General features: G+C 44.6%; 1 protein-coding gene across 1 annotated transcript in view; it reads right to left on the bottom strand.

Moving 5' to 3' along the window:
- Positions 1 to 4012: 4012 nt before the first annotated feature.
- The window catches only part of NSUN7 (NOP2/Sun RNA methyltransferase family member 7), a 66194-nt gene continuing 57368 nt past the window's right edge, over positions 4013 to 12838 (bottom strand). The window contains exons 8-12 of the mRNA XM_083165701.1: positions 12118 to 12261; positions 8960 to 9061; positions 7403 to 7520; positions 7016 to 7139; positions 4013 to 4900 (exon numbers count right to left, since the gene is read on the bottom strand). Coding sequence (XP_083021827.1) covers positions 4292 to 4900; positions 7016 to 7139; positions 7403 to 7520; positions 8960 to 9061; positions 12118 to 12261 — 1097 coding nt within the window. The 3' untranslated portion in view covers positions 4013 to 4291. The remainder of the gene's footprint in view (positions 4901 to 7015; positions 7140 to 7402; positions 7521 to 8959; positions 9062 to 12117; positions 12262 to 12838) is intronic.

Genomic DNA, 12838 nt, shown 5'->3' with positions numbered 1-12838 from the left:
TGTGTGAGGGGGAGAGAAAACCACCCCCGCCCCCCTTTAAACAACCAGCTACATCTTCGGAACCAACTGACCGATTTACATGTAGGCTTCAAATGATTTTGGTCCCGTGAAACTGGGCCATTTGGTTCCAGAGAAATCTGTCAAACAACATGAACAGCCATGAAATTACATTTCAGAAATGAATAAAAATTGGTTTACCCGCAATATCTCTAGAACCAATGAACCCATATGGACCAAGTATCAGATTGAAGGCCCAGCGTTTTGGGTTCGACTGAGATCAACCTCGAATTTCTGTGATGCCGGAGGGGGAACTGGCAGACGTTGGAACCGGGTGGAGGTCGGAATTAGCGGGTCCCATGTTATCCTATGGGGAAAACGTTCCTGGTTTGCCTGTCGGTATCTCCGGTTCCCGGGGGGCTACTGACACGGGGCTGGGCTCGTTGGAAAGCTCTGGTCCTCAGCTACAGAATGGGCCTATTTGGAGAATGGGCCTGGAGCTGTAGCTCCATCAGCCCCATTGTTAATCCGGCCCTGGAAACATGCCCCCAGTCCTCCTTAATAAACATGCCCCCAGTCCTCCTTAATAAACATGCCCCCAGTCCTTCTTGATACAGGTAAACATATCCCAGTACTCCTTAATAAACATGCCCCCAGTCCTCCATTATATCGGCAAACATGCCCCCAGTCCTCCATTATACCGGTAAACATGCCCCCAGTCCTCCTTACAGTAATAAACATGTCCCCAGTCCTCCGTGATAAAGGTAAACATACCCCAGTACTCCTTTAAGTCTCAATAATGTCCAGCTCTTCTTTGCTGTGACACAGCTCCGTTCTGCAGCCGCGTTATGTGCGCGGTGACGTACCACACCGCAATGCATCCATGGGAATAGAAGCGGCTTCAGAAGAAGCCTGTGCTTTTACCTACACAACGGAGGTGAGGGGGGTTAGGGGTGGTGAGTGGGGGATCAGGGGGGTTTAGCAGGTGTAGAATCTATTGTCTGAATGCCAGATAATGAAATTTTACTAGGGCTTATTTTCAGGGTAGGGCTTATTTAGGACCAGTGTCCAAAATCAAGGGTAGGGCTTATTTTCGGGGTAGGTCTTATTATCGGGGAAACACGGTATATGTTTCTATATATAGAATGTGAGTGCAATAGTTATTGTAACTATCCAACACCTGAACTACAGTAACATTAGTAGAGTGTATAAAATATATATATTTAGAAATGTATTGAACAAAAGTGTCTGATCAGCCATTAAGCTGCCTAGGACCAGGGCTGGATTAAAGGGGGGGGGGGGGGGGCGGGCTCAGGGGGTCAGTACCCCTGGGCCCCCCTCTAGCTAGGGGACCCCTGTTGTCGGCATGTATTTAAAAAAAAGTGTAGTGCTGCAGCTTCACCTATCTGCCAGTGTGACAATGATTAATGGTGCTGGGCACAAGTGTGCAGTGCATTACTGGGAGTTGACACTTTGCACAAGAGGGCAGAGGCTGAGAGGTTTGTGCTGAGCTCCTTTAGGTGGAGCTCATTACATGCTTCTCAGGCCCATGGAGGACAGTAGCAGCAGCAGCCTCATCATGGGAGGGTTTTTAATCAGAGCGTTAGCACTGAGCCTGTGAGGTCTCCTACAGTCCTATACAGAGGGACAAACACAGGCTTTTCATGTAGTATATATTTTCACCCAGCCACAACAATTACTAATAAATAACTAAGGTGCACCTATAAATACTATTCAGATGAACATTTAACTTATAAACTCGTATAATTGTGCACTAGTAATTACTTCTACATCATCTCTACAGAAAACTCCCTTCTCTACATCTTAATATATAGATATTAGTATATTTGCAGGTCATTGATAACTCGGCAACAGAAATGGCCCTTTACCTGTAAATCTGCTGTTTCTGTAATTAATTGTCAGTGCACATAGCGTGGTTGTAATGTAACATTTGTGACACCGCAGTGCCAGCAAGACACTTTCCCACCTAACACATAATTAGAACAAAGAATGCAATTACCTTGGAAATTGCGCAGGTACTAATCCATGTTCTCTAGTAGCCTGGCGTGAACTTGCACTCAAAGTATCAGGGCAAGGTCATGCAAGAATCTTAGAACACTACGACTTTCTGTCATACTAGTGTGATTCGCCTGCAACTGTTCTGGTGTGACAGGGGATCAGCGTCCCCAATTCACTGTAATGTTACGCTGACTGAGCGTATTCTCATTGTACAATTCTGGGGATTACTGCTCAGGAAATCAGTGTCTGAAAATGTCCGTCGGAGGTTTTTAATATATTTGCCACTTAGATCCTTAAGATTTTGCTAGTTGAGCACCTATTGTAATAAAACCTTGTCACATGGGGCTCAGGCTTCAGATGTGATAATGATACAGCTGTACCTGATAGACCAGCATGGCAGTAATGTAGTTTATGCCTCCCCTAATAGCTGCAGCCAGTTCCTGTCTGGTGCCCTATCTAATGCCTTTATTTATGGAGAATTAGGGACAGGGAAGATTTAGTCTACACATGGACATACATATATTCAGTTATAAGAATATTGTTTTTGTATTCCTTTATGTTCACAAAAAAGTGATGTATTAAAAATTATATTTATTTAAAACGCTTATTAATCAGTAATATTAAGGAATAACTAATCAAGGGAGGGGGGGCACAGGGGGTTTTTTAGAATCGTGGGGGGGGCGCAGAGGTCTGCGAATCGCAGGAGGGAGTCCGCAAATCACGGGAGGAGGGCATGGGGGGTGGCGTGAATTGCTGGAGGGGGGGTCCGCAAATCGCGGGAGGGGGGGGGGGGGCGCGGGGGTGCCGTGAATCGGAGGAAGCAGGGGTCCGCAAATCATGGGAGGGGGGCACGGGGGGGGGGGCAGCGAATTGAGAGAGTCGACGTGAATTGCGGGAGGGGGGGCATGAATCACGGGAGGGGAGGCTGGGGGGTCCGCGAATCGCGGGAGGCTGGGGGGGGCGTGAATCGCTGTGAATCGCGCAAGGGGGGGGGGTGAATCACGGGAGGGGAGGCGCTGGGGGTCCATGAATCCCGGGCAGGAGGGGGCCTGCAAATCGTGGGAGGGGGCGCCACGAATCGCGGATGCCCGCGAGTCGTGGGAGGGGGGGTCACGCGAGGGTGTGTGTGTGTGTGTGTGTGTGTGTGCCGTGAATCACAGGAAGGGGTCGCGGGGGGGGGGTGTGTGTTTCCGCAAATCGCGGAAGGGGGGGCGCTTATGGCGGGAGGGGGGCATGGGGCCACATTAATCGTGGGAGGGGGGCTGCGTGGGGGGCCCGCGGAGCGTGGGCCAAATCTCGGGGGGGGGGGTGAACTGCGGGAGGGGGGGGTCCGCAAATCGCGGCCGGGGTGTGTGTGCCTGCAAATCGCGGGAGGGGGGTCGCGGGGGGTTTGCTGGCAGAGGGGGGGGAGTGCAGGCAGACCTGCCGCTCACCTGGTGGCTGTGGAGTAGCAGTGTCTTTGCCTGGCAGCATGGGGAGGCAGAGGGTGTCTGGCACTGTGGGCTGGTTCTCTGTCACTATGTGAGTGTGTGTGGGCGGAGTCAGAGGCTCCACCCAGCGTTATAGACACACTCACACATTGAGTGACAGATGTAGCCAAATATATAAGAGACTAGTAGTATATATACAGTATAAAACTACTATGAGGTGAAGTACCGCCAGTGACCACTAGAGGCCACCTGACATACCAAATTACTTCTTTGTGTGCTAAAAGATGTCATAACAGAAAGTGGAAGTATTTATTGCAGGGACACTGATCTGTCTCAAACTTGCTGGATATGGAAGGAGCTGTGAAGACAGAGATTGGAGGTAGGATCAGATAGGGAGTGGGGGTGAGGTGGAGAGTTTGTGGGCTAAAATTGGTCACTGCTCACAGTGAAAGTAAAAACGGTTACAGCTCAAAGTGAAAGTACATTTCAGAAGCCGTCATTTTGACAGGCTTTTAACTAGTTTAACATACTTCTACAAAAAGAAAAAACTACTGTCTGCAAAGAGGTCTGTGGAGATGAGACCCAGAACAGGCATTTATTTTAGTTATAAAAATAATAATTACTGTGGATTACTTTATAATCTTGTACAGTTTGGAAAAGCATCACTCATTGGCAAAACGAACAGGCTTTATGGATAATGAAATAAAAAAAATCAGAAATATGGCAACATCGAAATTAGCATATACATTCATTTTAGTTACAAAAAAAGAGTAGTAGTATAATTATACACCAATAAAAAGTAAAATAACAAAACAAAAAGAATACTAAACTAGAGCAAGTTGCGTTTAATGCCATGGTTTAGGATGCTGAATTACAGTAAAAGCTGGAGTTTCATTGGGTTTGCCAACAACAGACAATTTTGGGATAAACTTGGTTGGCGAGATGCTCCGGGTCCCAGTGCGCCAGCGCTGGTGATAATAGTGGACAGGACTTCGAATTTTGACAGTAGGTTCATTATTGTACAATGGAACCGTTACTGGGGGCAACATGATCTGCACAGGCTTCAACGAAATCTTCTGCTCTAGTTTTGGCCTGCCGGGGCTTTGCTGCCGCTCTGTGAATGTGCCTGTGGAAGAGAGGCTCTTTGTATATTTCAATGACACATTGGTTGCGGAGAAGGGTATTTGCTTTGTTGGTTTCTTGGTCTGTAAAATACTAATGTTGTTTTGATCTAGATATGAGGATGGTATTTTTGAGCCACTCGTGTTATTTTCCCTGTTCAGGAACTCTGTGATGTTGGCCTGAGCAACTGCTGTGGCCTTGGTGGTTTTATGTGCTATTTTTGATTTCTTCTTCTTCTCTATTTTTTGGGGAATGCCGATCCCATCGAGAAGTCCCTTAGCGGCAGCACGAGCCAAAACATCCTTAGCAGACCTGGGTTCAGTTGTGTTCCTCTAGAAAAGAAACAGACAGTTTGAAAGTTAGTCATCTTGGTAATCAGTCAACACATCTGGGGTAGATGTAAGAAGTGCCGATATGGGGAAGAAGTAGTATCATAGCCATTATGTGTGCTGATCCCGCTTCTCTTTCACGTATGATTGCAGTGGTGTGTGCTAAATGGGGCCCACCGATATGCTGGTCAATGTATGACTGACCAGTGGCACTGACTGTTCCCACCCTTGCACATATCAATTTTGATACTGCAGGTGTCGTTGTCCAATCCCCAAAGCAGGAACAGCTGTGGTATCTGCTGGCACTGGGCTGCACAGTAAATCTTACAATAATAGTGAGATCTCACGCATGCCCAATGAGCCAGCTAGGAGCAGAGGCAGCGCATCAGCCCTAGACTAATGCGCTCTGGCTGGGATTTCACTCCCTCACTCCGGTATCTGCAATGTTTATACATTTAATTGGTGCTGCTTCCTGCATTATTATATCAGAGACTGATTCAGAGTTATTTTTTCCTATAGATGTGTCCTCATACATTATTGCTGATTCCACAACAAGGAGTACTCTTGGCATGCCAGGTCCCGCATGACTCTGCTACGGCTGGGTGTCTTTTTTACATGGCAGACATATATACTATATACTGCAGCAGTGTTGCGCACCATATAAATCAGCACAGTCTGCTGGCGCATCCTAGCTTTCTTGCACTACAACTAAAGGGGCGCATACAACCAATGGGGATGATCCTCATACCCAATGATGAGCCATCGGCGGATCGAGGAAAGTAAACAAGTAAAAAGTACATATTCAGCGATCCTCGATGGGATCGGTGGATTGAGATTTTTTATATGTTTAATATCCCCGTTCACCAGGAGCGACCATCAGGAAATAGAGGCAGTGACACAATACACCACAGTTATATCGGCCCCTTAAGGGGCTAAAATGATACAGAAAGATGCCTGGTGTTAGCAGAGTTGCACGGAACCTGCTTCAGGTGTCTCACATCACATGGTATAATGAGGCTAGGGGCCAAATGTAATAGGGTGTGATCATCAGAAAGTGAGAGATTGCGAGAGAGTTTTCCCATTTGTTTAAAGGGGCAGTAAATTACATGACAAAATCAGCCTAGTTTTTCAGCGTAAATGATTGCCGCTTTAAAAAATGGGAACTCTCTCCCAAAAAGGATATATCTGTATGGGATGCGGTCATTTGGTCTACTGCATTATGGTCGACAGTCATTAGGTCGAATCCATTAGGTCGACATGCTAAAAGGTCGACATGACTCTAGGTCGACATGGGAAAAGGTCGACATGATTCTAGTTCGAAAGGTCATTAGTTCGACAGGTCATTAGTTCGACAAGGTCATTAGTTCGACATTGTCTATGTCGACATTCACAAGGTCGACATGGAGTTTTTCACTGTTTTTTGAGCCAACATGTGCCGACAGGCGGTATTTCATGCCCTACCATCCACTAGGGCGTGGTGGGAGAATAAAATAGTGTGCCGAGCGTAGCGAGGCACCGTGCCCGACGCATCGCGAGCGCAGCGAGCGATGCGAGGGGATGCAGTGCACTTTAGACTGTGTCCATGTCGACTGTGTTGACATTCAGGTAAAAAAACAGTGAAAAACCCCATGTCGACCTTGTGAATGTCGACATAGACAATGTCGAACTAATGACCTTGTCGAACTAATGACCTGTCGAACTAATGACCTTTCGACCTAGAATCATGTCGACCTTTTCCCATGTCGACCTAGAGTCATGTCGACCTTTTAGCATGTCGACCTAATGGATTCGACCTAATGACTTTCGACCATAATGCAATAGACCAAATGATCCCAACCCATCTGTATTATATGCAGTACTATTTATTATTATTTATTACCAGTTTCTTATATAGCGCACACATATTCCGCAGCGCTGTACAGAGAATGTATGAACATTCACATCAGTCCCTGCCCCAGTGGAGCTTACAATCTATATTCCCTACCACATGTACACACACACTCAGACATTCTGGGGTTATTTTTTTCTGGGAGCCAATTAACCTACCAATATATGTCTGGACTGTGGGAGGAAATCGGGGTACAATAACTACCAATAAGTAAAATATTCCTGACTTACCTCTCTTGTCATGACAGCAAAAAAACAACCATTGCAGGTCTCTGATGGCTCCATTTTGAAAAACGTATTATTGGTCAATATGACTTCTGGTGAGGAGCACAGAGGAATGACGGGAGGACTGAGCCTGCAATACATTACAGAGATATAATGTCACACACCTAAAGCACATCACTAAAGGGTGTAAATGAGACTTGACTACTGGTAAATACACAATTCTTTCCCAATTACACAGGTGTTAATGAGTAACAATACATTTTTTTCTGGTGAATAAATTCACATTGACTGGGTTTACTATATAGATAACTACAGTATAATATGGCATAAAGGACAGGTACACAGTAAAGGATGATATTAGAAGGTGCTACCTATATATAGGAGTGGACTCACCTGTAGGGCTGCTCTTTGGTTTCCTCCAGTTTGGGCTGAAGAGCTTCCTCTATCACACGCTCGTTTTCCTCAGGATAAATAGAGCACGTGCAGTACACAATGCCCAGCACTTTACCAACTGGAAGGAAAGGAAGCAGCAGAGGGTATCACTGTATTGCGCTATGAGAGGCATTAGTGGTAAATGCGAAACCAATACACGGTGCCGCCACTACCACTACACAACCTGAGTATTTACATAGGGTGTTAATATTTAGGGGGTGCATAAGTAAGGCTTGAATGGCTTACTTGTGAATGTAGCAGTAGGGGCCTATTCATAAGGGGTGTGGCCAAGCAAAATAGTGACTCAGCCAATCATAAAAGAGAACATAGTTATCCTGCAAAGGACAGGGCCATAAAAGAGGACATGTGTCTGTCAGAACGGCTTAATTTGATGGTCAGGAGGGCTATTCTCAGTGTAGTTTCTATAAAAATGTTTCAAGATGAGCACATATGGACAATTTCCCTGTGATTATGGCACACCAATACTGGAAAGGTAAGTCAAATTTATGGTGGGCAGAGGGGACCCTTATGAAGCAAGGGGCCCATTTGCATCGCACACCTTTGGGTGTAGTATATGAGGTTTACATGCACAAGGTTGACATTGGAAAGAAAGGTTAACACAATCAACATTGAAAATGTTGACACATGAAAAGTTTGACATGAATTTTCAAAGTTTTTTTGTGTCAATGTCAACACCTGAGCATGTGGACCGTCAATTAGTGTACCACGCCCCCTCGAATGGTCTCCGTGCTTTAGCCCAGGTGCTCCTCTACCGGAGTGTGCTACTCGCCACACTTCACCATCCATGTGGACTCCGATTGGGAATGGTAAAGTATGAAGAAAAAAATCCTCAAAAAACTTATGTCAAATTTTTTTTGGTATCGACCATATCCAATGCGACACCTATGGCATGTCAACCTTTGGACTCTGTCTACCTATTGCATGTAGATCTTTGGGGTAGACCTATTGACTGTCTATCTAGACACTGCAGTTCTATCAACTGGAACCAACAGGAAAGGAGGAGCAGCCTCTGGGGGTTATTCTAGTCCATTCTTTCTGACAAAATCCTTCTTAGATGGACAAAACCATGTGCACTGCGGGTGGGGCAGATGTAACTTGTGCAGAGAGAATTAGATTTGGGTGGGGTTTTTCTTCAAAGTGAGATCTATATTGAAGTGTAAAATCATGCAGTCAGTATTTTCCCTGCACAGAAACAAAATAACTCACCCAAATCTAATTCTCTCTGCACATGTTACATCTGCCCCCCTGCAGTGCACATGGTTTTGTCCATCTAAGAAGGATTTTGTCAGAAAGAATGAACTAGAATAAACCCCTCTATGTTAGTGCCATGATGAGAGTGTGACCCTTCATGATGATGTCACAAGGAGCTGCAATGACCTGGGCAGTACCCAAAGTGCTGGCGCTGGTCTTGGCAATGCAATATCCTGTTATAAGATCAATTTGTGCAAGTCATTCAAATGAACAAAACTGTAATAGAAAATGTTGTTAATCACTTACACTTCATTGCGTGCTTTATCTCTGATAGTTGTTGTTTGGCCAAGTCATTAAGTCTGTCAGCTGACACAGATCCTACAGACAGATCCTGAAGCAATGCCGTATCTACACAGAAATGGTACAGACTGGTTTATTAAATATGAATCTCGGAATCACAGAGACAGTGAAGCTTCATTTACAGTACAGCTCACCAGCAGCGCCCTCTACTGTCTGGGTTCTCACTCTGCACCCGCTCTCACAGAGGTACACAGGTCCTCTGCTGCCCTTCCCAGGCACAGGGTCACTGATTGCTCCAATTATAACTGTATCTCATTATTTAGTTTTATTATTTCACTCATTTTGCCCCTGTAAAGTCTTTTTGATCCCCATTTATAATGTATTGTTTGTTTTTGTAATTATCTTCTCTTTCTATCGGGCTACAGTTACTTTGTGGCACTAAATAATAATAATAATAAAAATAATAATAATAATAATAATAATAATAATAATCATCCCTGTATAAGGAAGTTAGTGACCCCAAAGTATATACTCTATTTAAGCTCTGTTATTAAAGAGTGCACAGACGAGCTGGTTTCCTGTAATCAGTGTTGGGCACCTGTCTCTGCCATCAGTGGGCACCAGCACATCTCTCAGGCTGGTTACCCATCTCCTATTTTTTACACGCCTGTAACGCATTGGCACTGCACTGCGATTTCTGAACACTGCTTGTTACATTTCAATGCTGTCAGATTAGAACACTGCACCTGTAATGGACCACTGATCATAAAGGAAGAACACTAGTTTATATGAGCCTTTTAGCCAGCATTTTATTTGTATTGGCCCATTCATTTCAAGGTCGTTATGTGCTACATTTAGAAACAACTTTGAAATGAATGGACCAGATCCCTGCTGGTAACTGTATCTTCTTCACCCACATTGATATTTGTGTGTGATCCAAGCAATCCGTTCCCAGGACTCTCTCTACCACTAGTTATGGAGCTAGATATTTAGGTGATTGTCAGTCAGATAGCTGCCCTGCAGGATACATCCTGGCCGGTTCCCTAGTAAGTATAGCTGCATCTACTGTAGGTGGACACCATGGCAGAAAGGATTCAGAAAAGACAGAAACAAACCTTTACTATAGCTAGGGATTAGCCTGGAGAGGTGAAGCAGTAGCGGTCTTTGAGGGCGGGGCCCAAACAGGCGCATCTTTAGGCCCGCTCCCATGATGACAGCCATTTGCATCATATTAGACCCACCCCCTCAGTGAGGATCTGTGATTTCCTGCTTTATCTGCATATCCTGCCTGTTTACCTAGGAAGTGGATGGGAAGTGGGAGGAGCACCCACTCTTCCGGGGTCGTAGGGGACTACTAAAAAAAACAGAGAGTCTCCTGCAACTTCCAGGAGGGTAGGTAAGTATGCCCCCTTATATTATACATAGTTATTTTGTCGATTATTCTGTTTGTTTTATTTATTTATGAGCATTGCAGCTGGTGCTGTCTGTGTGTTTCCACAGTTTTTTGGTCCATGCCGACTCCCATCCCTGCAACTGAAATGCAGCTTGTGTCCACTACTAGCTTTCATCTTGCTTACAGTATACCTGTCAACAGCAGCACGGTCAGCTACCTTTCTCAGTGCTGTAAGTGCGGTCACCATGAGTGCACTGGATTACCGCCGCCTGGTTTGTACTACAGCAGCTGGAGGCTTGAGCCCGCCCACCTCCTTACCAACCACACCCACTGGCAGCCACCCGGATGAACCTCGCTCCCAGTTCGGCTGCCAATGGAGCTCCCGCCAGACACACACGTGGGGTTTGCCCGGCTCCCAATCCTGCCGACACTGGAGCCCCTGTGCCCAGGTCCTGTCCTTGCCAGAAACTTTTTTTGACTGGGGGGAGCAACATTTATAGTTCCGCCACTGCTTAGCTGTACTGCTAAGTTGGACAAACGAAAAGAAAGCAAACGACAATCAAGTCACTTGCTCCCAAACACTGTAACATGGCTTAAACCGGTTGCTCAGACAAGTTGTATAGATCAAAAAAAAGGGAGGATATAAGGTGCGCTGCTACCTGCTGCTGGTTTTAGAGGATTTTCAGTCCTCTTAGTAGTAGTATAAGCAAAATAAAAGATATAAAGCAGCGCCGGCTAAGTTTCACAAATTGAATAAATCAAAACGGCTTCTTCAAAATAATTAGTTATTTAATACACACTTAATAAAACATATATATTAAAATTAAATAAAAAATAAGAAAAATTAAAATTGGATGTTTTGCCTCTGACACATTAAATAGAATATGAGAATAGTTCTCCTATATCAAGGATGCAAAGTGAATATTGAAATGGACATCTCTGATCTTATGCAGCAATGAGTGTTTTTACCAAGTGGCCGTGGAAGTCCCCGATGTGGAATGCTGTGACCACAATGATGCTAGCAGGGGTGTCCGGTAGACCAGTTGTAAAAGGCAATCCTCTGGAGATATAGGGGGTTATCCTGACTGATTTGCAAGGCTGCGAATTTGCAGCCTTGCGAGTCCACCGAACCCAGCCCAGCGAATGCCCGGCCGCCCGCCCATCGTAGCAGGAAGTTCCCACATTGGGGACTTCCACGGCCATCTGGTAAAAACACTAATTGCTGCATAAGATCAGAGATGTCCATTTCAATATTCACCTTGCATCCTTGATATACAGTAGGAGAACTATTCTCATATTCTAGTTAATGTCTCAGAGGCAAAACATCCAAATTTAATTTATCTTATTTTTTATTTAATTTTAATATATATGTTTTATTAAGTGTGTAATAAATACCTAATTATTTTGAAGAAGCCGCCATACATGTTGATGTAGTCAAACAATTTGAGAAACTTAGCCAGCGCTGGTTTATATCTTTTATTTTGCTGTTAGTCGGTTCAATCCAATGAATTTATCCATATCGTCTGAAAAACTTTTTGAATGTTTTTCCCGAATTTGGGAGCAAACAGCCGTTTGTTGTCTGCTCACATTCATAATCACTACAGCCCCGCCTTTCATAAGCGAAGCATTGTTGATCATGCCCTGACAAATGAATGACGAGCATTCCATGATAGAACAGTAGACATTGAAATAGGGCATCTCTTACATATTAGGGATAAGAAAACATACACTGAAAGTTATAAAATACACATTTATCGAATGACAAATTTACCTCCGTGTTCATTTAACACAAACTCCACGGGGTCACTAAGGCCTGACCCGGAACACTGCGGTAGCAGGAGGATAACTTTCGCTTTCTGTATCCTAGGATCCGATGCGTCCATGTCTGTGAAATTCTCCCTCAGCAACCTAATATCTGAAACACAAACCTCTGCGGTTAGCGTCAGACATATAATCATTATTCATAACAATAACACGAGATGATTTCATGTAATGAATATATAAAACATAGCCGGTACCTCCAGTGCTTCTATATATTGTTGTTATATTGTTCTTTCAGGGCTCGCTGCTCTTTCAGGCTTAATCATAACACTGTATTATTGGAGTGCCAAATCTTACATGCTTTAAATTACATATTACACATTAAACGTATAGTATTTGTGACTTCTGCTATACAGCGTCAGTATACAATGCCAAATGTCCCTGTATAAAATACATCAGTCATGTGACTTGCATCAGCACCAATGGCAGCAGCCGCTCTCTGTACTGTAATGCAAAAAGGGTTTTTGAAATCAAATACTGCGCTGCGGAGCAGCCTGACCTGTACGGTAAGTGTGTCACCAAACACACCACACATATGACCAACAGAAAGAAAATACCGACAGTTCTTTCAAGCGCTCCTTTTGATGTCCCTCCTTCAAATGTATTTCTGAGGGTTACTCATATGACATGTAAGAAAAAGACAGTAATATAGTGTAAAACCATTAAACCAA

Source organism: Crinia signifera, chromosome 1, assembly GCF_055691185.1.
Source record: "Crinia signifera chromosome 1, ASM5569118v1, whole genome shotgun sequence".
Lineage (NCBI taxonomy): Eukaryota > Metazoa > Chordata > Amphibia > Anura > Myobatrachidae > Crinia > Crinia signifera.
The sequence above is the reverse complement of the archived record's forward strand: the minus strand, read 5'-3'. Positions and strand labels throughout refer to the sequence as shown.